The sequence below is a fragment of the Colletotrichum fructicola genome (genome assembly GCF_000319635.2).
Source record: "Colletotrichum fructicola Nara gc5 chromosome Unknown KSG_Nara_v1_contig10, whole genome shotgun sequence".
NCBI lineage: Eukaryota > Fungi > Ascomycota > Sordariomycetes > Glomerellales > Glomerellaceae > Colletotrichum > Colletotrichum fructicola.
Genome location: NW_027094060.1, coordinates 1,443,648 through 1,463,963, shown reverse-complemented (window position 1 = coordinate 1,463,963; position 20,316 = coordinate 1,443,648). Strand labels below are relative to the sequence as shown.

The 20,316-nt window shown below is 51.0% G+C and overlaps 7 protein-coding genes across 7 annotated transcripts; 3 read left to right on the top strand and 4 right to left on the bottom strand.

Annotated features, from left to right (window-relative positions):
* Positions 1 to 2,510: 2,510 nt before the first annotated feature.
* Positions 2,511 to 4,097, top strand: CGGC5_v015886 (uncharacterized protein; the record flags this gene model as incomplete). Its single annotated transcript, XM_032033440.1, has 7 exons — positions 2,511 to 2,654; positions 2,710 to 2,822; positions 2,895 to 2,977; positions 3,040 to 3,201; positions 3,252 to 3,343; positions 3,397 to 3,510; positions 3,570 to 4,097. The coding sequence occupies 7 exons, from the start codon at positions 2,511 to 2,513 to the stop codon at positions 4,095 to 4,097; spliced, it is 1,236 nt and encodes a 411-aa protein (XP_031887284.1).
* Positions 4,098 to 4,168: 71 nt separating this feature from the next.
* Positions 4,169 to 5,646, bottom strand: MCH4-0 (putative transporter MCH4; the record flags this gene model as incomplete). The annotated part of the gene is made up of 4 exons (XM_032033439.2): positions 4,169 to 4,359; positions 4,434 to 4,481; positions 4,533 to 5,450; positions 5,511 to 5,646. 4 exons carry the CDS (start codon positions 5,644 to 5,646, stop codon positions 4,169 to 4,171), a joined length of 1,293 nt encoding a protein of 430 aa, XP_031887288.2.
* A 1,061-nt stretch (positions 5,647 to 6,707) lies between these two features.
* hbx4-1 (Homeobox protein 4) lies at positions 6,708 to 10,547 on the top strand (the record flags this gene model as incomplete). The annotated part of the gene is made up of 9 exons (XM_066153341.1): positions 6,708 to 6,918; positions 6,984 to 7,002; positions 7,118 to 7,617; positions 7,699 to 8,400; positions 8,451 to 8,791; positions 8,846 to 9,654; positions 9,716 to 9,840; positions 10,271 to 10,484; positions 10,544 to 10,547. 9 exons carry the CDS (start codon positions 6,708 to 6,710, stop codon positions 10,545 to 10,547), a joined length of 2,925 nt encoding a protein of 974 aa, XP_066007178.1.
* A 454-nt stretch (positions 10,548 to 11,001) lies between these two features.
* Positions 11,002 to 11,906, top strand: CGGC5_v015883 (uncharacterized protein; the record flags this gene model as incomplete). Its single annotated transcript, XM_032033436.1, has 5 exons — positions 11,002 to 11,308; positions 11,361 to 11,420; positions 11,478 to 11,555; positions 11,608 to 11,685; positions 11,749 to 11,906. The coding sequence occupies 5 exons, from the start codon at positions 11,002 to 11,004 to the stop codon at positions 11,904 to 11,906; spliced, it is 681 nt and encodes a 226-aa protein (XP_031887290.1).
* Positions 11,907 to 12,156: 250 nt separating this feature from the next.
* Positions 12,157 to 13,419, bottom strand: CGGC5_v015882 (Uncharacterized protein; the record flags this gene model as incomplete). The annotated part of the gene is made up of 1 exon (XM_032033435.1): positions 12,157 to 13,419. One exon carries the CDS (start codon positions 13,417 to 13,419, stop codon positions 12,157 to 12,159), a length of 1,263 nt encoding a protein of 420 aa, XP_031887289.1.
* Positions 13,420 to 14,069: 650 nt separating this feature from the next.
* On the bottom strand, positions 14,070 to 15,799 carry lepB-2 (Transcription factor lepE; the record flags this gene model as incomplete). Its single annotated transcript, XM_066153340.1, has 3 exons — positions 14,070 to 15,547; positions 15,602 to 15,725; positions 15,782 to 15,799. 3 exons carry the CDS (start codon positions 15,797 to 15,799, stop codon positions 14,070 to 14,072), a joined length of 1,620 nt encoding a protein of 539 aa, XP_066007245.1.
* A 1,041-nt stretch (positions 15,800 to 16,840) lies between these two features.
* vpr-8 (Minor extracellular protease vpr) lies at positions 16,841 to 19,715 on the bottom strand (the record flags this gene model as incomplete). The annotated part of the gene is made up of 2 exons (XM_032033434.1): positions 16,841 to 18,096; positions 18,155 to 19,715. The coding sequence occupies 2 exons, from the start codon at positions 19,713 to 19,715 to the stop codon at positions 16,841 to 16,843; spliced, it is 2,817 nt and encodes a 938-aa protein (XP_031887292.1).
* Between the last annotated feature and the right edge of the window lie 601 nt (positions 19,716 to 20,316).

Below are 20,316 nucleotides of genomic sequence, written 5' to 3'. Positions count from 1 at the left end.
CTTGGATATGAGCAAAATACTGAAGAAACATGGATGTTGCCGTTCAATTAGGCTCGGATTCTTGTAGCTAACGCTCAGCTTCAAGGACCAAATATGCTGACTATGTTGTCGTCCCTGGGCTCTTGGTGGACCATAGAGGCGTCTTCAGGGAAGACAGAAGCAATCTCGCTGGTGTGGACGTCAATTTGACACTATATCCAATGGTTCGACTCGGTCCATCTTTTCGGCGACTACAATACTTCTAAAGGGCCAGCGGCTTAAAGTTATTGATATTTTTCAACGGTTCACTGATCAGTTCTAGAACAAGCAATGAAGTCCAGGTTTTCTAGGATTATCGTTGGTCCAATTTCTCAAACAACTTCCCGAGAGCCATTTTGAAGAATGGATGGGACCTGTCAGGAGAAGAAGGAAGACCATGCCATGTCAATGTTTCAGTCGTGATTGAGATATTTGGTCAACAGTCCGAAATTTCTGCCGCAGATAAGATGCATTTACCAGCCTTAAGCATATCGAATGTGGTAGCATGGAAAGCCGCACGAAGTGGCAGGGCTAGGCTGGCAAACGGCCCAACATACCTGTCTCGGGAAGATCTCGGAGTGTGTTCCACAGTACGCAAGCTTTCATCTGGGAGTTTATCTTGCAAGCCTGAGCGGTTATCGGGTTGCCATGTGTTCCCGCGAGTTAGAGAGTCAATAATGGGCTCACTCATTGACACCATCACTTGGTACTTCGCCCAAGCGAAATGTGTGCATCGTCAAATGATCGACCTCGTGGACTGGAAGTTCATAGGCATACTTGCATTTAGGCTAGACACATTGCTGGAAGAATCTGGCCTACAAATTTCAGTTCGAATGTATTGAACTCGCAACACCCGTAATTTTATCCCTTTCCTGATTGTTCAATCAATATCGGGCAAGAATACCACGAACAAGGAATTATGGCAATATGTAATTTTTATTTTCCAAGATGGTGGTTTGGTCGCAGTTCCTTGCGCAGTACGATCTCTAAGTTCTAGAAGGGTCATACGCAAGTTCCACGTTTCTTTCACGTCAATGATTTGTGCGCTTTGGTCGTAAAAACGCTCGGAGTTGAGGTTCGGCGGAATGAGGGGCTTCCCCGTAGTCCGTCCTCTTGATCACCCCATCCCCAGGATTCGGATCAGGGTCCAGCCTGGTCTAGCGAAAACAGAGTTCAGGCTTCAAAGCTTGGTCCTTTCGGCGTGGACGGACGCGAGCCATCCGCCGGATTGGCCCGATTATTATCGGCTGCTTCACTGAGATGTAGACGTTGCACAAGGAACCCCAACGAAACTTCCCCCGTCTGGGGATAGAATTTGAACGATTAGAGTTCAGAAGAGTCTGATACTCCCTGGAGGCGGAGTTTACTTCTGGGGAGGACCATCAAAGACATGTGCGAACGTCGTATAGGTCTCATTTGGTGCAAATCGCTTTTGGATGAACGTCAATATGTGCGCACGCAGTGTAACAGTCTCTGCACAGCAATGACTCGAGTATGGTGACTTGCGGTATCTTCACAGTCTTGGGAGAGTTAAGGTTCGCATCTTTCACAGGAAACTTCCTCAAATGCGCGAATGGAGTAGCTCTAAGCTGGTCGGATTCGCTTCGTTCACTTTCCTAGCTCTATGGCAGATGGGACAAATTTGAGTATGCATAAGGTTAGAAAAGTGGCTGAACTCGCCGAACCAGCGACTGGGGTTAAAGCAGGCAGGATTTGAACCATGTGCCAACGAATAGGGAACTTTCAACCTTCTCACACGTGGTCCGTGGTGGTGGTGACAGGTGTGTTTGCCGGAGTTGATGGTGAGCTCGGCCGCTACCCTGCCGAGCTATCACTTGTTCTAGTCGTTGCGTGAGCCATGGGATGAAGGATATTATGAACCAAGCTTCTGGAACTCGATGATCTTGGGGTGATTTCGCCGATCACCGTGCAAGTCGCTGGTACACTTACAATACACTCGATCGGGCAGTCAACTGCCCGTTTCATCGCTTTATCACGAAACCATGCGTTTCCTAAAATAAAGGCCTTGTGAATACAGCCATCTCGCAGTTTGGAACACACTATAACGAGCCGCGATAAAGAAGCCCAGGTCGTAATCGGCATGATCAATCATCAGGCCAAGTTGCCACGCGATGTGAAAGGAACTGCGGCAGTTACCGCTGGCCAAGTCATTGTTACCGTCGTTGCGGATCAAACACGACTCGCAGAATTTCTGCTTAAGTGAAGCAGCCGGGTACGTGGACCTCGGGCGGTGTCACAGCCCGCGAAGTTTACTGCTGCACCCTCGCCTCAAAATCCGACAAGCATTCGGCCGGCAGGGCAGCAAATAACGTTTCAAATTATGATGCCTCCGCATATTCAAAGAGCATGCTCCCGACCATTCAATCTGGCGGCGTTCCAGGTTGCCTAGCTAACTAACATCACGAACGTGAATTCGATGACAACTCTTCGATGACTAAAACAGAGCAGCGTGCTCGCAACGTCGATCCGTCATGGAGATAAATCCAAGCATCGCCGAAATCTGGTCGCTCTACGCGATTGCGACTACGATGATTGCGCTGAGGGTTTTCTGTCGCACGAAAATGGTTGGAGTCTCGGGGTTCCGGCCGGACGACTATCTCGTCCTCTTTGCCTGGGTAGGAACATTTCGTGACGGCCAATACGACTGGGAACTGACTTGTCGAATTCTAGGCCGTGTACACGACGGTATCGACTATGGCGACTATGTTCGTGTTGGTCGCCCAAGGAAAACATACTTCACTCTTGACACCGGAGCAGCGAGAGATGATGCCGGAATCCGAATTGTACGTGTACCAGAACCTTGGATTGTGTTCATTTGAAGAGAACCGCAGACGCTGATGTTTTGCAATCTCTAGTTACCTATGGGAATATGGGTCGAAGAATTTCGTGGTAGGGATGTGTTGCTATGCGACGATCGTTTGGACCCTGAAATTTAACAGTACGAGACACGATGTTCACTTCATGTTCCGCTACGAGTACCAACTGACATTTCTGCTACAGTGTTGTTCTTCTACCGACGACTAGTCGAAGGGCAGTGGGTAGAGAAGTTCATCTTCCCCGTCATGGGCCTGGTTGGAGCGACTGCGATCGCGATGGTACTCATCATCTTCTTGACCTGCCGACCAATAACTCTGATGTGGCAAATACGACCAGACCCTGGAGGTATGTCAGGTTGAATTTAGACAAACAATTATGGCTAACCAAGCGCCCAGAAAATTGCGTCCCGCAGAATAAGGTCTACTTCTACAGCATCCTAGCTTTCAACCTGACGACCGACATGTGTATTATCCTCATTCCTATACCAGTAAGGGCAACGAAGTTAGTGCTGGGTTATGTCAGTGCTGATGTATCTTGCAGGTAATCAGTCTCGTTCGTGCTTCGATATGGCGTAGACTCGGCGTATATTTCTTGTTCAGTCTCGGAGTTTTCGTCATGACTGCTGCCATCATCCGCGTAATTCTGATATTTCACGTAAGTCCCACCCAGGTTTCTGTTCCATCCATCAGGATCTAACCATGCTCTCTCAACAGCCTACCGGACAATTCGGGCCTGGCGCTATGTGGTCAATCCGAGAAGACTTCGTGGCCATCTTTGTTGGTCAAGCACCAATGGTCGTCCCAATCTTCAAGAAGAGATTTTGGCAACAGACGAGAATCCGATGGACGCCAAAGTCTAGCCAAGGGTCCGAGGGGAATGAGTTGAGCAGCGGGATGTCGAATCAAAAGAAGCCGGACCCGTACAGTTTAACGCAAATGGGTTTCACGCATATTACGAATATTACGAACATAACAAACGTAACTCGAGGTACTCGTACCGAGGTTACGGTGGTCGGGAAGGACAGTCAAGAGAGACTGGCAGTAGGCGCGGAGCAAGTGGCGGGGGAGGGTAGTACGTCGCACGGTGATCGATCGGACGTGGAAGCAGGCAATAGTCGCTCGTCGAATATGGACATGGCAAGCCGCAGTCTCGAGATTGCGCGTGGCCCGGACCCAGCAACTTGGCGGAGGGATACCATTACGAGTATCATTGAGATTTCAAATATCTATAGAGATTTGTAGCAGGTATACCCAGGTTGAGCAGCAAAAGCTTTACGACGTAATGAAACGTAACCACAAAACCAGCATTCCATTCAGATGTTTGACCTGAACACAACCCACTTCTTGATCAACAGTGAGCGCGCGACGTAGAAGCAAGCACCGCCCAGCACCACGGTCCCGAGGTAAAGTGCGGCAGCCACCAATGGTCCCACCTGTTCCAACAAAGCGCCGCCAGCGGGCAAAGAGCCTAGAGCACCAAAAGCAACGACGAAGGTGCAAGTCCCTTAAGACCAATGTAAGCGTGACTCGACAACGTGGAGAAAAGCAAGTATGCCGAGAACATTGTGAAACACTTACCATAATATCTTCCATAATCCTTGGGGTCGCATGTTTTTCCAACGCAAACTAGAACACGGTCAGCTCAGAAACAAGATGGCCTGCTGGATAGGCTCTGACCTGGTGTGATAGAGAGAAAAGACCCCGACCCGAATCCCCATAGCCCGGCAAAAGCATACAGAACACCTACCGACTTAGTGCCGAAAGGAACAAACAGAACCGCAGTGAAGACGGAAGTAAGCGTTACCATGAACAGAATGACATCGAAATGACCAACATGGTCTCCCGCAAAGCCGGGTAAAAGACGACCCAGGCAGGAGCAGCCATTCAGAGTGGCAACGAGGGTGAATCCCGAGCTGGACGGAAAGTCGGCCTCAGCCGCGAACGTAGGGAGGAGAACGCCAATCCCAATGATTGAGATTTCGAACAAGAAAAGTCCAACGGTTATGAACAAAAACGGGGCGGATCGGAACGCTTCAAAGGTGATGGCTGCGGACTTCTTCTCGGCTGGGTTTGCCAAAGGGATAGCCAGGCGGGTGAATGGCAGAAGGCACAGTGACCCGACGCACATGAAACCAAGGATAATGAACCCAAGCATTCGGGAGCTCCAAGCCCAGCCTATTTCTGGCAGAGTTCGACGAAGAATAAGAGGGAATATGACTCCGCCAAATGATGAGCCCGCCAAGGCTGCACCCATCGCCAAACCACGCCGTCGAGAAAATAACTTGCTAATCGAAGATATTGCCAGCGATGAGGATACGGCGGAACCAATTCCACTGAGAAGGCCTAGACAGAGCAGGAATTGCCAGTACTCCTTGCATTCAGCCAAGAAGAAGAACTTGGACACTGTGAGTGCTATCGCGACTGGGGCCAAGAGTTTGGGCCCGTAGAGGTCCATCAGAGGTCCGACTTGAAGACCAAACAGCAAAGCGAGAGCAGTGTCGAGCCCAGTGATCCAGCCTATATCTCTTGCAGAATAGTTTTGTAACTGATTGAGCTGCAGGTAAGACTGAAGAGTTCCGATAGACTGTGAGAAGCCTAGTAGATTCAATAATGAGTACTTGAGCATCGTGATAAGTTGGTGAAATATTTACTTACCGAAGGATGAAGCGAGAAAAAGCGATGAACCAACAACGCATACCCAGCGGGAAAGCTCTAATTCTTCTGTCGATGATTTTTGGACGGCTTCATTATGATGCTGATTTTCGCAATCGGCCTCTAATGTCGTGGTCATGGTTGCAGGGGTGCGATGAAGGGAACCTGGTGTCTCCATGACGTAAAGATTCAAAAGAAAGCTCTTTAGATCACCGGTCACAAAAAGAATGACAGATGTTGGATATGGCACAATGCAGCGGAATAGATGTCTCAATAGCTCCCGGTTTTCATCCTTCGGGCTTCGTCCTCATTTACAGCTTTCGCCATGTTCACCTCGAATTTTGTGATGGCGCTGCCGGATTAGGAAGGACCCTCACCCTGTCAGGCGCGCCCGACAACTGACGAGGTGTGTTCTTGCAGAAAACCGGGGATTACATGACACATGAGACACATTAAATTTGTCGATTTTTTCTTAATGTCCGCTTGTTCAGATCATCATTAGTTCTTGATGCTCACTTGTTGAGATAATCATTAAAAACTCTTCTGTGGCTAAGATGTGCTGGTTGAGGCATGAATTCTGAGTACGATAAGCCCGTATTACGACCATTTGATTGTTTCAACGGACAAAGAGTTAATAATTGAGAGTCATGATTCCCTAAGGCGATAAGTCGAGTAACACTCTGAAACATTCCTGCTCCTTCATAGTAACAAATCAAAACAATTACCAGGCATCGATCGAGCCATCATTGATATCGGGCCTCAAGGTAGTGCCATGCAACGTTCTTGGTTACGGCCGGCTTCGGACTTGAAGTTCTACTGACTAACAAGGTTGGTCGATGGAGCCAATCGACGCGGTTCTAGTGTAAGGCGCACTTGACACATTGAGGATTCATCCAATCATGAAGAGCGCTTTGGTGGGGCCGTTGTGTCTTTAGGTCACCGCGTCGAGTCAATGCATGAAGCGGCCGATTGACTTTTGGCACCGCCCTCCCTCTTTCACTTGTGCAAAACATCTTTCGGCAACGTCGTGCCACCATTCCGGGGCAGCACGCCTTACGCCCTATCTTACATTGAAGTTCGCCCGCTATCAGTATCGGTATCCGACGTTCAAGGCTATCGGCAGGGGTATTGTTTTATCTTCGCAGCGACCTTCCGCTGCAGCCAGTGGAGTGGTGCCAGATTCAGAGCAACGGCGGAGAAATGGACCAATTCAACGACAAGACGTCTTCGGCAGCTGGAGGGCATAATATTATTACTCCGTTGACCTCATCCGGTCAGGACTCTCGACCCAACCTTTCTCTCGGCGACATCTCTTCCTGCGATGATGCCCTCCAGTTCATATCTTTTGAGCCCTTCAGCGGCGCGAACTCTCCATTCGACTTTGAGGAAGCCCTAGACTACATTGGCGACGGTCTGGGAAGCGGGTGGATCACTCCTTTGGCATCTTGCTCCAACTGTATCACCTGGGGCTATCAGTGTCAAACAGCACAAGAACGTGAGTCCCAAGGTCGCTGTGTACCATGCGCGTCGCTTGGGTGCGAGTGCAGCTTCACAGAAGCCGTGGCAGGTGCTTCTGGAGAAGGAATCAGTAACCTCATTGACGGCAACAGTCCCGCATTGGCCGGCATGCAAGCACCTCCCACACCAGAGGCTTCGAAGAGATCGAGTGGCGCTTTTGACAATGTCACGATACCGAACACTTCTACCCCGCCCCCACCAAAGATTGGCACAAGATTCTCTCGAGACTCAACTAGAATCTTGAGACAGTGGCTCTCTTCTCATACACACCATCCGTACCCAAACGACGAAGAGAAGAAGATTCTTCAGCATCAAACGGGCCTTAGCAAGACTCAAATCACCAATTGGCTCATCAATGCCCGACGCCGTGGCAAGGTACAGAACCGGCAGCGGTCAATTTCGCCATACTCAGGAAGCTCAACAAGACCAATCGATGTGCCCAGAAGGCCAGGAACACCGGCACCAAGAATGAGCCCCCGTTACCAGAGTTTGAACCCTCTAGAGCGATGGGTTGACTCTCCTCCGGAACATGAGCCAGCCACAGTGACTGCGATCGCGCGGGCTGTTGCATCCACCCACGCGGAGTCTTCAGGTAAGATCACATACTCGGAAATCGCCACCGACTTTTCCTGTTGTATGAAGTCATAGTGGCTAATGCAGACCTAAGATGTAGACGAGAGTTACAACACCAGCTACACCGACGATGAGCCTCCACGGTCGCATCGATCTTCCGCAAGCAGCGTAGGAACGTCGAGTGGAGGATCGTTCGCCTCCGCGTACTCCAATCAGTCCAAAAACTCTGTACCTGTCCCTCGTCCAGCGCCTCGAGGCCGTGTGCGACAACGAAGGCGCGCGAAGCGAACTTCACTTGCGTTTCCCCGAAACCAGTATCAGTGTACTTTTTGTACCGAGACGTTCAGAACCAAGCACGATTGGCAACGGCACGAAAAGTCTCTTCACATGCCTCTGGAGAAATGGGTGTGCTCGCCGGGTGGACCAAAGACTGTTAACCCAGATACAGGCCAGGTCTGTTGCGTCTTCTGTGGCGAGGTTGAGCCAAGTCAAGAACACATCAACAATCACAACCCCTCCGCCTGCCAGGAACGCACGTTCAACAGAAAGGATCACTTGAAGCAACATCTACGCCTGGTTCATAATGCTGGCCTGCTTGACTGGTCTGCCAAGCTTTGGAGAGTCGCTGTCCCAGACATCAGGTCTCGCTGTGGCTTTTGCGGTGCACTTCTGGACACTTGGTCTTTCAGAGCGGATCACCTGGCAGACCACTTCAAGATGGGGCAGGACATGGCAAATTGGAAGGGCGACTGGGGTTTCGAGGAAGCTGTGTTGGATATGGTTGAAAACTCGGTGCCTCCATGTAAGCTTCCGTCGACTGAACATTTGAGAGAACTGTTACTAACTGGGCAGACCTTATTGAGTACGAGCGCTTTTCTCCATTCCCCTATCAGGCCAGCGGAACCCCTCCAGAGTCTCCTAGAAATGCGTTCGGATTGCTCACTCTTGAGCTCAACCACTTTTTGCGAATGTTCTACGACAAGACCGGAAACATGCCTGACAACAAGGAAATACAACTGGAAGCCTGCCGTATTATCTTTGCCTCGGAGATATCGTCGTCTCTAGAATACGATATTGGCGCTTTGCATGCGTCGTGGGTGCGGGACTTGATCACATCGTCAGACGAAATCACTCGGAAGGCTCGATTTGGACCCATCAGATCTGTCGCCGAAAGCATGATGTCTGTTCTTCAAGTAAGTGCCCACCTATCTCGCAGCTGAAGTTCCATTGCCGCTAACAGCTCTTAGATCAAAGGCAAACGGAGCCTTTTCGAGCATTGCCCTTGCGAGACGCAACTGCAGAGCTTTGTTGATGCCCGAAGCGTATTGGGCCTAGGTATTATTACTGATCTGGAGTTGCAGAACGAAGCCTCCAAGATCGTGCTGGGTATGGGCAAAGAATGTGGAGTATCGCCATCTGACTTCGTGGCCAACTGGCTCATCAACCTGATCGGCTCATCAACGGACTGGCTCACGGGGTTTAGGGCCAGAAAACGACTTCCTTTCCCCGAAAGCCCAGCCAAGTCTCCGATTCAACAACTGCAGTCAACTTTTGGGGATCAAGGGGGGTCTTTCAATGAGCCACTTCCGCAAGACACTACCGACCGCATCGGGCTCAGTACTCACGACGGGTGCTTCAACAACCTGTTGAATGAAGAAAGCAGCTCTTTCCTATCTCAACTAGGAGATCTCGATCCCGCATTTACTAGTGATCTTGAATCGGCAGCTCTGGCATTAGGCATGGACTCCCATGCACCTGCATCGCTGGTGCCTTCGCCGGATGCCGTGCCGTCTCCTTCTGGTGTCAACGCTAATGCGCCAAGGAAGGGGCGAGTTAGTCCGGGTATGAAGGAAGATAAGATGGATCTGGAACTTCCGCCAGCTTGGTCTAGGGTAAAGGCCAACTATGCATTCTTCAATGACGCCAACTTCAACCGGTGGCTAGCTCTAGAGCTCCGACGCTGGGTTGCAGCAACCATGTCTCCGAACAACCCCAACTGTCACATCCCTACAGATCAGGAGCTACAGCATCAAGCTCGCTTCATTGTCTTTGAAGAGTAAGTTGTACAAGACCCCTCAGGGGATGACTCTTTGTATGCTCCTGCTAACCTCTTTTAGTGGTGATCCTTGGAATCAAACGTCGGCAGACAACCTAGAATGGCTACGACGCTTCAAACGCGACGTCGGCATCCCAACCAAGACAGATCATGGATTCACGAAAGGACCACTGGACTCTCAATCTGGTGATTCGGGCGTTGGAAGACCAAAGTCTTCCTGAACTTTTTGACGGTTGAGGTAGGTCGCACCACCGGGTCGAAACCTGTTACCTGTTAACCGCAGTAATCTCGGTATCGCCAAATCGTAGTTAAAGAATTTTTGTCGTTTAATTAATCGAGTCATAAATGCCTGAGATCGACTCCTCACTGTGCGCGTGTTGAAGACCGTTTGACTAAGTTGCGTGAAGTCAAGATTGTCTCGCCTCCGCTTTGTTGGCAACTCTCGCCCTGATGCCCCCCTAATCACAGCAGGAATGACCTTCTGCTTTTGTAGGGCAATAAAAGCACAGCTAGAGCGGCTGTTGGATGCCGAAAAAGCTCTAAGCGACGGGCTTGAATTGTCTTAGTGGGGATATCAATCTAGATGCGGCTCCGGGGTTCCATTCTTTTATCATAGCTCCGGACAGGGAGGGCCCGCCGATGTCAATTCGGGCCAAGGCGGGCATCCGTGAAACGGTTCAACTCCACTTTCAATGTCGCGATACCCAACCCTTTGGCACTCTCTCGAATTCTCGTATCCGCGCCGGTTTGGACTCTTTCCTGAACAGGATTTCGGTACGGGGCCATCATGCCATTGGCACCGTCCTTGGCCTTAAAGAACTGTGGCTCTTGTATGTCCTCCAACCGGCTTAAGGCCGCATGTATACGATGGCTTGCTGAGGGTCAGCAGCTAGGAAGACCCCTGTGGACGGGGTTCAAGTTAGCGGGAAAGGGCAGCTCCTCTGTTCTTAATTCTTCCTTCAACCAGGTTGTGTGGGACCTGGCGCGACGTTGTTTGTCCATTGTAGCGGAAATTATTTGTCCGCCACTGGATCGTTTCATGCTCATAACCATAAGGTGGGATTCAAATTGGTGAGGAGAAGGTGGGATCGCTGTGGCCCTGCACGGGGATCGTTGCCGATCATCCAGAATCGAAATGATCTAGAACCCCCCGAATCAACGACTCGGTATTTATCGTATAAAGACCGAGATCGTTGCCAAGCTCAATCGAAGCCCTTTTCGTCTGAATTGTCCCATTACCAAGCCGCTAGATACCCCCCTTGTCATCCTTCTTTTCCCCAGATTCCGCTCTTTTGGTTCTGTCTTTTTATCCCTATCCCTGTCACATTCGTTCCAACAATCATCAACATGCGTACCTCCACTGCCGCCGCTCTTCTCGCCGCTGCCGGCGCCAATGTCGTGAGCGCTCAGGACAAGGTCGGCTTCGGCCCGGCCTTCTCTCTTGGCCCGACCCAGAGCTGGATTCGGGAGGCCAACACCACTCTTGTTCTCCCTCCCGTTCCTAGCCCACAGAAGGACCGTCTTGCCCTGTGGCCCGGTATGGGTACCAGCGGTGGCGATCTGATCCAGGCTCTGGCTGTCTCTTTCAGCGACCCCGCCGCCAACTGCGGCGCCAAGGCCGGTCAATGGTGCACCTGGGCCAGCACCCTCCAAGGTAAGCCTCCAAAGAGCAGGGTCTGGAATTAATATACTAATACTTGCGATAGGAGAGCAGCTTGGTGGTAAGCAGGTCCCTGCCTCTGCTGGTGACAAGATTACCATGCACTGTAAGTAATTCTGTCTTGTCCAAAACCACCCGCACCTTCTAATAAGTTATGAAACAGACAAGTACAACGACAGCACCGGAAAGTACGACCAGACCGTCTCTCTCAACGGCAAGGTTGTCTCTACGCTCTCAACCAGTACGTTCCGTTCATCTGACCTTACGCCGAGTAAATGCTGACAGAATCACAGGCTCCGGCCAGGCTCAGGGATGGGGTACTGCCGTCGAATGTCAAGACGATGCTTGTGTCGGCACTGTTGTTGCTCACAGTAAGTTTTTCATCAATAAAATATTCAAAGGTTCAGAGAGAACTCTTCTAACATCCTTGACAGAGTACACCGACACGACGATCATTCTGAACGCCGCCGACACCACCTTCAAGGGCACCCTTGGCCTCAACGAGGCTGACTCTACTGGCCTCACAACCTCCGACAGCAAGACCTTCAAGGTCACCACCATCAACATCCATTCGCACACCTTCAACAACTAGATGTTTGTGTACGGGTCCAGGTGACGAAATCGTATTCTATGTACATACTTTCGCGTGGCTAGGTACCACATTCATACATATAAAACCAAGTTCATCGCTTGCGATACACACGAGTCCCGTCGATGATTGACAACACTTCCTGAGACAACATCTGTATTCTTCCTATAGTCTATATAATCCAAAACTCGAATGAATTGAAAACCTATTTCTCCAGTGCTGTGGGTTGGTTGAACTTGCCGGGCCAGACTATCTAAGGGCGCATCGAACCCATTTCTTCATACTCTGGCAGTTCCCACTTCACATTCTCCTTCAATAGCCACTCCCCAAGCACATTAAGTCTCAGCAATGAGACCAATCCCAGAAAGAAGTTCAGAATGCCGATTCCGAATGGTGTCGTGGGCCAAATCTTCCAGATGAAAGCATCGCCTGAGATGCCATGCTGTACCTGATCCATGAAAGGCCGAAACTTCTGTTCGTAGGCACTAAGGGCCTTTCCAAGACCGTCCTTAGAGTCCTTATCACCGCAATGTTTGCCGATCTCCCCAGCCAAGACGTACGCGCCAACAACAGCTGATGTTGTGCCCATCCCGGTCATCACTGAAGGGCAGTATGCTGCGTCTCCAACAAGAGTAACGCTGCCCTTCGACCAACCATTCATCTTGACGAGGCCGATATGTTCGCAGTAAAAGTCGGTCGACTTCATCATTCTCTCAAGGATGTCCTTTGTCTCCCATCCGGCACCATCAAAGACCTTTGCGATCGCTTCCTTCTGCTTCTCAACTCCTTCCCGCCGAGCGTTCTTGATCTCCTCCGAATCAGTTCTGCACATGAGATAGATCTGTGTCTGATCGGGACTATGTCTCCGGGTCATGATTGTGCGATTTTTGGTGCTGATGTAGGCGGTGGCGTTGTATCCCTCCCCCTCCTGAATCGGCTTGGAAACCGTGAAGTACCCAGCGTAGGAACCCCCAAGTGGTTCGAAGCCATCTGCTTGCTTCGCCCCTAACATCATCTTGCGGGTACGAGAGCCTTGCCCATCGGCACCCACCAAAAGGTCGAAGGTGTCTGTCTTCCCGTTGCTGAAGAGCACCTCCACTCCGTCGCCCATCTGCTCGAATTTCTCAACGGAAGTGCCAAAGACGTACTTGGCTCGGTTTTTGGTGGTGTCGTATATGATGAGACAAAGATCGCCTCTCATGATCTCGTATTCGGTTGTGAAGCTTTGAAGTCCTTTGCCGGACGTGTTGGCTGGGAAGTATGCGCGACGCCGTCCGGAGCTGTCGACTATCTGCAGGCCCTGCTCAGGAGCTGACTTGGCGCGGAAGGCTTGTTCAAGACCCATCCGTTTCAGAACTTCGATGCCGTGGCCGCGGAGGTCCAACTGAAGACCGGTTGCCCGCAAAGTTGGGAACCACTCGACCACTGTAATATCGTGGCCAAGCTTAGAGAGCCAGAATGCCAATGAGGTCCCGGCGATGCCACCGCCGCTGATGAGGATTCTCATGGGTGCCATGCTTGACGATGAAATGGTTGAAAGTTGGATGTTGTTCTAAAGAGAAGTGATTTTGACTGGAGATGCAATGTGGGAGAGAAATACTTCACGATAGATTGATCACCTAGGGTGGGTGTTTATATAGAGATCTGGGATGGCGAATGCTGCCGTAACAGTGTTGTTGGTTATGTCCGCCAGGAAGTAGATATCTCCGCTCAAGGCCGCCTGACGCCGTCTATGGCCGTACGTACCAGTCAGCCATAGATAGCGGCAACCTAATAAAGAAGGAAGATCTTGAACGATAAGTGTCCCTGCGTAACCCATTAAGACGACAGATTAAAGCAGGTAACCAAACCTGTTGGCTATCTCTCTCTATCATCGACTCTATTGCCCCGATTTCACAGCCTTTAGGCAATACATGTAATCACACCGGAAGTGGGTATTTGATGAGGAGTTGTTAGGCATTAAGGGCTTCCACGCTTTCATGAGGTGTCTCATATGCATTAACTGACGCCAAAACTTAAGCTGACTTCCTTCGTTTACGCTCCGTGCCAACTTAGCCATCGTCACAGCAAGGTGTAATTACCTAGCTTTGAAGTCCTCAGTCATGTGATAATTTTCTTAACATTCTTGCCAATACTTGCCCACGAACTCGAGATTTCAGACTCGTTCTAAGAAGCTGCAAAGTCTGTGTCTGGTAAAAAGAAGTCAAAATCCCAATCAATCGTGAACGATTCCTGTCCCTCGTGACCCACTCCCAGCGTGGATGTATCAGTGCTCCATGGCGATGGAACATTTTCTAGCCTTCTCTGAAGTACAGAGTTGCAGAAATCGAGGCTGTTCTTTGCAGACTGCGCGATAATATGTTCCCCAGAGTGACCCTCCTTCATCGCTTCGACCTGAGCTACAATCATGCTGAGAAACACGTGACCCTTGATATTAGTATCTCCTTGTCGAATTCTCTCGGCTGACATCTCGATCAAGTCTTTGACTGAAGTCTTTAGTAGCGCCCTGTAACGATCGTCCCGATGAATGGTCCCATCCAGCTGCTGCGACTTCGCCACGGCAAGGAATTCAAGGCTAATAGTCGCTATGGCATACCTAAACCCTTCCCTGAAAAGACCACCGGACAGCGCCGTCAGCCGAGAGAATTTATCGTCACGTTCCGGAGAAATGATTGCCATAGAAGCGTCCAGGCTGGCTCTGATCGAGTAGTGGAACAGGGGGTTCGATCGCGCTTTGCTGGCGAAAGGACAGTGCAGAGGTAACATGAAGCGCCGTACCAAGTAGTCCACGAGATTCCGATGGAAAGTGGTAATCTCTCGGGCCTCAAATCGTTTACCAAACGCCATGTTTTCTCTGCAAGCCGTGGTGATCTCGTCGCTAAGCGCAAGGGCATCTGTGTAAGAGAGTTCCGAGTGCAGATCATTCAGTAACTGAAGAATCTTCAAGCGGGTTGGAAGACTGTCTAGTAGCAGCAGTTGAAGTGAGGTATTCGTTAACACATGTCGCGGATGGGGCTCAACTATGTCGGTTGACTCGTCCATCTCATTGTCATTAATATTCGATGGGGCCTCTGTATCGAACTCATTAAACGATAGTCTTGGAGGCATAGCGGAATCCAAAGATGACTGTACAACCAGCTCAAGAATGGTTGCCCACAATCTTCTTCGTAGCTCCGCCTGAAGAAACGACATTTTCGGCAAATGCTTGGGGTCTCGGTGCAGGCCAATCTGCATAGCTCGGTGAATGAGCGACCCCATGGACATCCATATCAGGTCTCCGCCGACCGAGAATATTTGGCGCGCGAGCATCGTGAGACAATGAACTTGAAGACCTGTTATGCCAAGTCTGTCTTTTTCCAAAGGCCCAGACAGCCAGCTTTGAGCCGCGTAGACCCAATGGGTTGCCATTTGCCGAAGCATGACATCTTCATGTTCCGACAGGCTTGAACCCATGCCGATGACGAGCAATATTTTCAGACGGATATCCATAGTTGTGGTTTCCGGATGATCCCAGAACTCGTGGTACTCGGTCCAAAAGGTAGGTATGTGCAAAATACGATGCACCAACTCAAATGAGTTGAGGTAGGCATCGACCATTGCGTCGGCAACTTCTCGAGAGGGAGGCCTCAGACTTGGTGATTGGCCTGAAGTGCTTCTAGTAGGCCGGCAAACCTTGAGCCTTTTCGCCAGAATCTTACAATTTTGATACAAACTGTCGATTTCCACAGCAAGGACTTGGGTTGCGACATTTTGGAAAGGTGACTCTTTGGCGGGGTCCTTAGCCTCGGTGTATGCTGCGAACCAGGCCAACACTGGTTCAAACTGGTAATGGAGTCAGATTAACATAGTACTGGGGTCGGTTATCAACACTGCCCTACCTCTTCAGCTTCTCCCATCCAGTCGCTCCATCTCCATAGTCTCGACTTCTTCAAAACTACTTGGGAGTCTTGAGGCCCGCTATGACTGGACAGTAAATTCTGTGCCAGTCCAGACGATCCGGGGTTATTTGGGCCGATGGAGTCTCGCTCAAGTCTTTGTAATCGTCTCAATAGATCTTGCAGATCTGGCTCTGCTTGGAAATTAAGGTTCTGAGGGGATATGTTGTGATGTCCCACGGCATTCGAGGTTCTTTTACGTCTCTCGTCCGCCAGGATTGTCTGAGGGGAAGCGGTGTCCGCAAGATCTTGGAATGATCGGCCGAGATTGGGCGGCGGTCCCTGTCCTGCTACTGCAGGCGATGCTGGGCGCAAAGCCGGGTTTGATAGCGCGCGGCCTATGTCGCTCCGAGGGGTCGATCCCCGAGTCTCCGGATCGTTTCTGTAAGTTTTGTAGGTGCATTGAATTTTGGAAGAGACGCAGTGCGTGCAGGGGTCGTTGCGATCGCACTTGATCTTGCGCCGACGGCATTCCAGGCATGAGAGCGCGGGCCTCCGACGTTTACGGGGTTGTCGCTCCATGAGTGATGATGATGATACTCTTTCTCGGCCGTAAAGAATTGTGCGGGGATTCCTGCAAATAGACGGTAAGTTATCTTGTTGTTTGTAATATTCACAGCAGGTAAGAGACGTCGTCTCCTGAGGAATTGAAGAAAATATGTCATCCGCCGTTTTCGGCCGTAAGCGGATATGTCGAGGCGCGCTCAGCATCATAAGACCGCTTACGTCCGTCTGCCGCAGTCTGTGGCGGCTTATTTCAGCCACACCTTGACTGTCTTTCGCGTGCGGATCCTTCGAATGATCAGTCCGGGAACTTGATGCATCACTTAGGTTGGTCGGGATGTAATAGCACGTGCCTTAATTTCGTCTAAATATGGGCGATTTTAGGACCATCATGACCCCCGCTGGAAGAAATAATTCACCATCAACTCAATGTGGCAATTTCAAGGCTTTGGTGGCAATATCATGACTATCAATTATTTGTGCTGCTTGTTCCATGACCTAAGGCGGAGTCGGCTCGAAAGTGTCCTCCAAGACATCAACGACACCACTCATCCAACTCTCCCAGGACGCGGGATCCTCCTCATCCTTGAAGAACTTCAGCCATCTCAGGAGAATACGATAAGAACCCTTCTTCAATCCTAGCCCTCTCGAAGCCGTAATGTCAAGGATGCTGTAAGACCAACTGGACTGATAGTTGGTCCTCGGAAGCCACCCCTCCTGGATTTGGATTGAGCCGAGAATAGGGACACCTGCCACTGTACCATTCTCTACCATCGCCGTCTCTGTGAGGTTGTCCAGTTTGTAATCGGGATCGAAACCATACCAAGTTGGGGTAAAGTTGGTGCTGGCGCGGACAATATCGAAACGGAACTTGCGCAAAGGTTGGAGGGAGGTGAAGTACGCCACAGGATAGTCCGGGTACTGGAAGTTGAAGGATCGATAGTTTCCAAGGTCCTTCTTGTCACTATTCCCAAAGACCTGAGGGGCAGAGAAGGGGTCGCGGGCTGTGGTCAAGGCATTGGCTCGTTGCTCGTCCGTCAGGGGTTTCAGGCCGACGACCGGCGCGCTGCTGTAGTTGTAGGCCGGTCCCATGTAGGGAATCGTGAAGCTCTCGTTGATAGATGAAGTAATCCCGATGAAGCCAGAGAATATTGGGATCAGACTGGCGTCCATGTCAGCTGGCAAAGTAACCTGGAAGGTCACGTTCTGAGTTCCTCCTGCAGGGATGGTGACTTGATCCCCTCCAGCGAACTTGACTTCAGCTGAGAATGGCTCAGAGAGGAATCCGACTTCGGCGGTCCGACCGGCACCAGCTGAGAATGACGCGGCCCCGCTGGCGGGGTTGTTTGAGAAGCTATATGTGACATCACTTTCCGATGGGTTGACGATGATGAATGTAGCCTCTCGAACATCAATCATCTTGAATTCTCCGGGTTGGATGACAGATTTGGAGAAAATAGCATCGTAGGCCTGGATCAAGCCCGCTCCTTGTTGAACGGTGGATGCCACAGCATCGGCGTTCGCCCTCTTGACTTGCTTCGCCGTAGTCTGCATCAACTCAAAGATCTCGTCTATCGACAATGAAGGGTGTTGGGACTTGATCAATGCGTATACGCCGCTCGTGTACGGAGTCGCCATAGATGTGCCGCTGATGATACCGAAACCGCCGCTGTTCTCCATGAGAGGGAAGGTTGCGAGAATCATGCCACCCGGAGCAGCAATTTCAGGCTTGAAGGCGAAATCCGCGTTGGGTCCTGATATCGGAGAAGTCAGTCCCGTTCTAGGTGACACTTTACAGGGAACGCAACATACCGACGCTGCTGAAGTTATTTGGGGATCCTCCACCAGGCTGGTCTACCAGCAAGGGTGTCTGGGACGAAACGAGCAGCTTGTAAGCTCCGGGATTCTTGGAAGCATTTGACAGAGTGTCATCGATAGTGCTACCCATAGGATAGATGTATCCATCAGCGGTCAGAGATGGTGTTGGAACGGCGTGGCCTTCGATGAAGATATCATCAACAGTCGGGTCTGGGTAAGTAAGTACCCGTGTGTAGTTGACAGCAGAGGCATGTTGCTGGACTTGGGTTGGAGAGCAAGAGTAACCTCTCTTCACTACCAGGACGTAGTCGGAGATCGGCTCAGATAAGCTACTAGCAGGAGGATAGTCGGATGCCGAGCAGCCAAAGTTGTAGCCTGTGGTGTTTCTTCCTGCCCAAGCTACGGGATACTCTCCTTCCGGGAAAGGGTGAAGAGCTCCGTACCGAAACTCGGCGCCGTTGGAGTCTTTGATGGGGTATGTCGGGAACTTGGAGTTCTCCACCGACGCAACGCCGAGAGCATCGTCTGATCCTCCGGGGATGTTGATCGAAAACATTCCGATAGTGCCAGAGTTTCCGCCGGCAGCAATGACTGCAACACCCTTGGCCTTCAGGGCTGCAGCCGCGGCCGAAAGAGGTGATCCAGGATAGCCAGACCAGGTACCGAATCCACCGATGGAGATGCTCACGACGTCTGCGCCATCTTCGACGGACTTCTGCATCGCAGCAACGATGGCGTCGTCTGACGTATAGCCGGAACAGCCGAAAACGCGGTACATGCCCAACGTAGCCTTGGGAGCAACTCCAACCAGGCCAGCAAACGTAGAAGAGTTTGAGGGCACGTCCATGCCGATGATGCCGGCGACGTGAGTACCGTGGAAGCCATCGAAACAGCCAGGTCTTGGATCAGGTCCGGGGATCATGGTGTACCCAGAATCTCCTCCATATCCGTCGCCCACCAGATCAGAGCCGAACTCAACTTTGCATCCCTTTCCGAAGCAGCCACCCAGAGCAGGGTGCTTCCAGTCGATTCCGGTGTCAATAACGGAGATGCGAACGCCCTCTCCCAAGATGCCCTTCGCATGAACGCGGTCGACGCCAGTCATTACATGGGGGCTGTTCCAGTCAACATCGGACGCTCGAGGCAAAACAGATCTCGGTCGAAAGTTGCTTTTGCCATTGGTGGATGCCGCAGATCCGGGGGTTGCGCTGCCGATTGGGGAGCCGTTCTCCGGAAGCCGATACGGGTGCGCGACTTGTTGTACCGGGACCACATTCTCGACACCCGGAAGAGCCCGTAGTTTTTCGGCGTCGGCATCGTTGTCGAGGGAAACCGATGCGCCGTAGAAGACGCTCTTATCCTGGAATTCGAAGCGTACCTTCAACGGTACTGAAAGCTCGGCAGCTCTTTCGACGAGAGATTCGGGACTCACACCCAAGCCATCGATTGGTCCATTTTTCGAGATCTCGACGAAGTATGTTTTCGGCACTGCTTGAGAGGTGACCAGACTCAGGCAGTATGCTGCTGCGGCGGTAAAACGAGTGACGAGACGCATCTTCGAAGATGCCTCCAGGTAAGATCCCTGCCACCTCAACGTTGCCGAAATGGAACGTGAAGATGCAGAGGCCAATTCATCTTTCCACTCCTATGCTTTTAGATCTTCTGCACTGTCAACTTGGGGGACGATCCTACGCCAATCTCCCTCCCGAACAATGCGAGCGCGGGATAGCCATTTGTGGGCCTCTCTAAATAGGCGGGGATTTCTCGTATTGGGAGATCACCAGCCCCTAGCGTCGTATTCTGTTCCCTGTCAAATGACCTCAATATCGACCGGTCAGCGGCTAAGACCGCTAAAGCCGTGGGTTCCGCGGGCTATCGTGGGGAACCTGGAAGTTGCAAAGACTTGCGAGGTTGAAATCGTTCGTACCTTCGAAGTTGATCAACTGAACGAGGACTTTTGCCCGGCGACAATGACGATTTGCAATATTGCGAAACAATAACAGAGTCTCAAACGTTTGTCAATGATACAATCTTCCTTTCACCAAACAAATAACCTAGTTGAGATGCATTGATCGTAACCTAATCGACAGATGTTCCCTGCAGATGGTGCATACAGGTCCACCGTCAAGTTGTCAACTCCCGATGATCATAGTCGC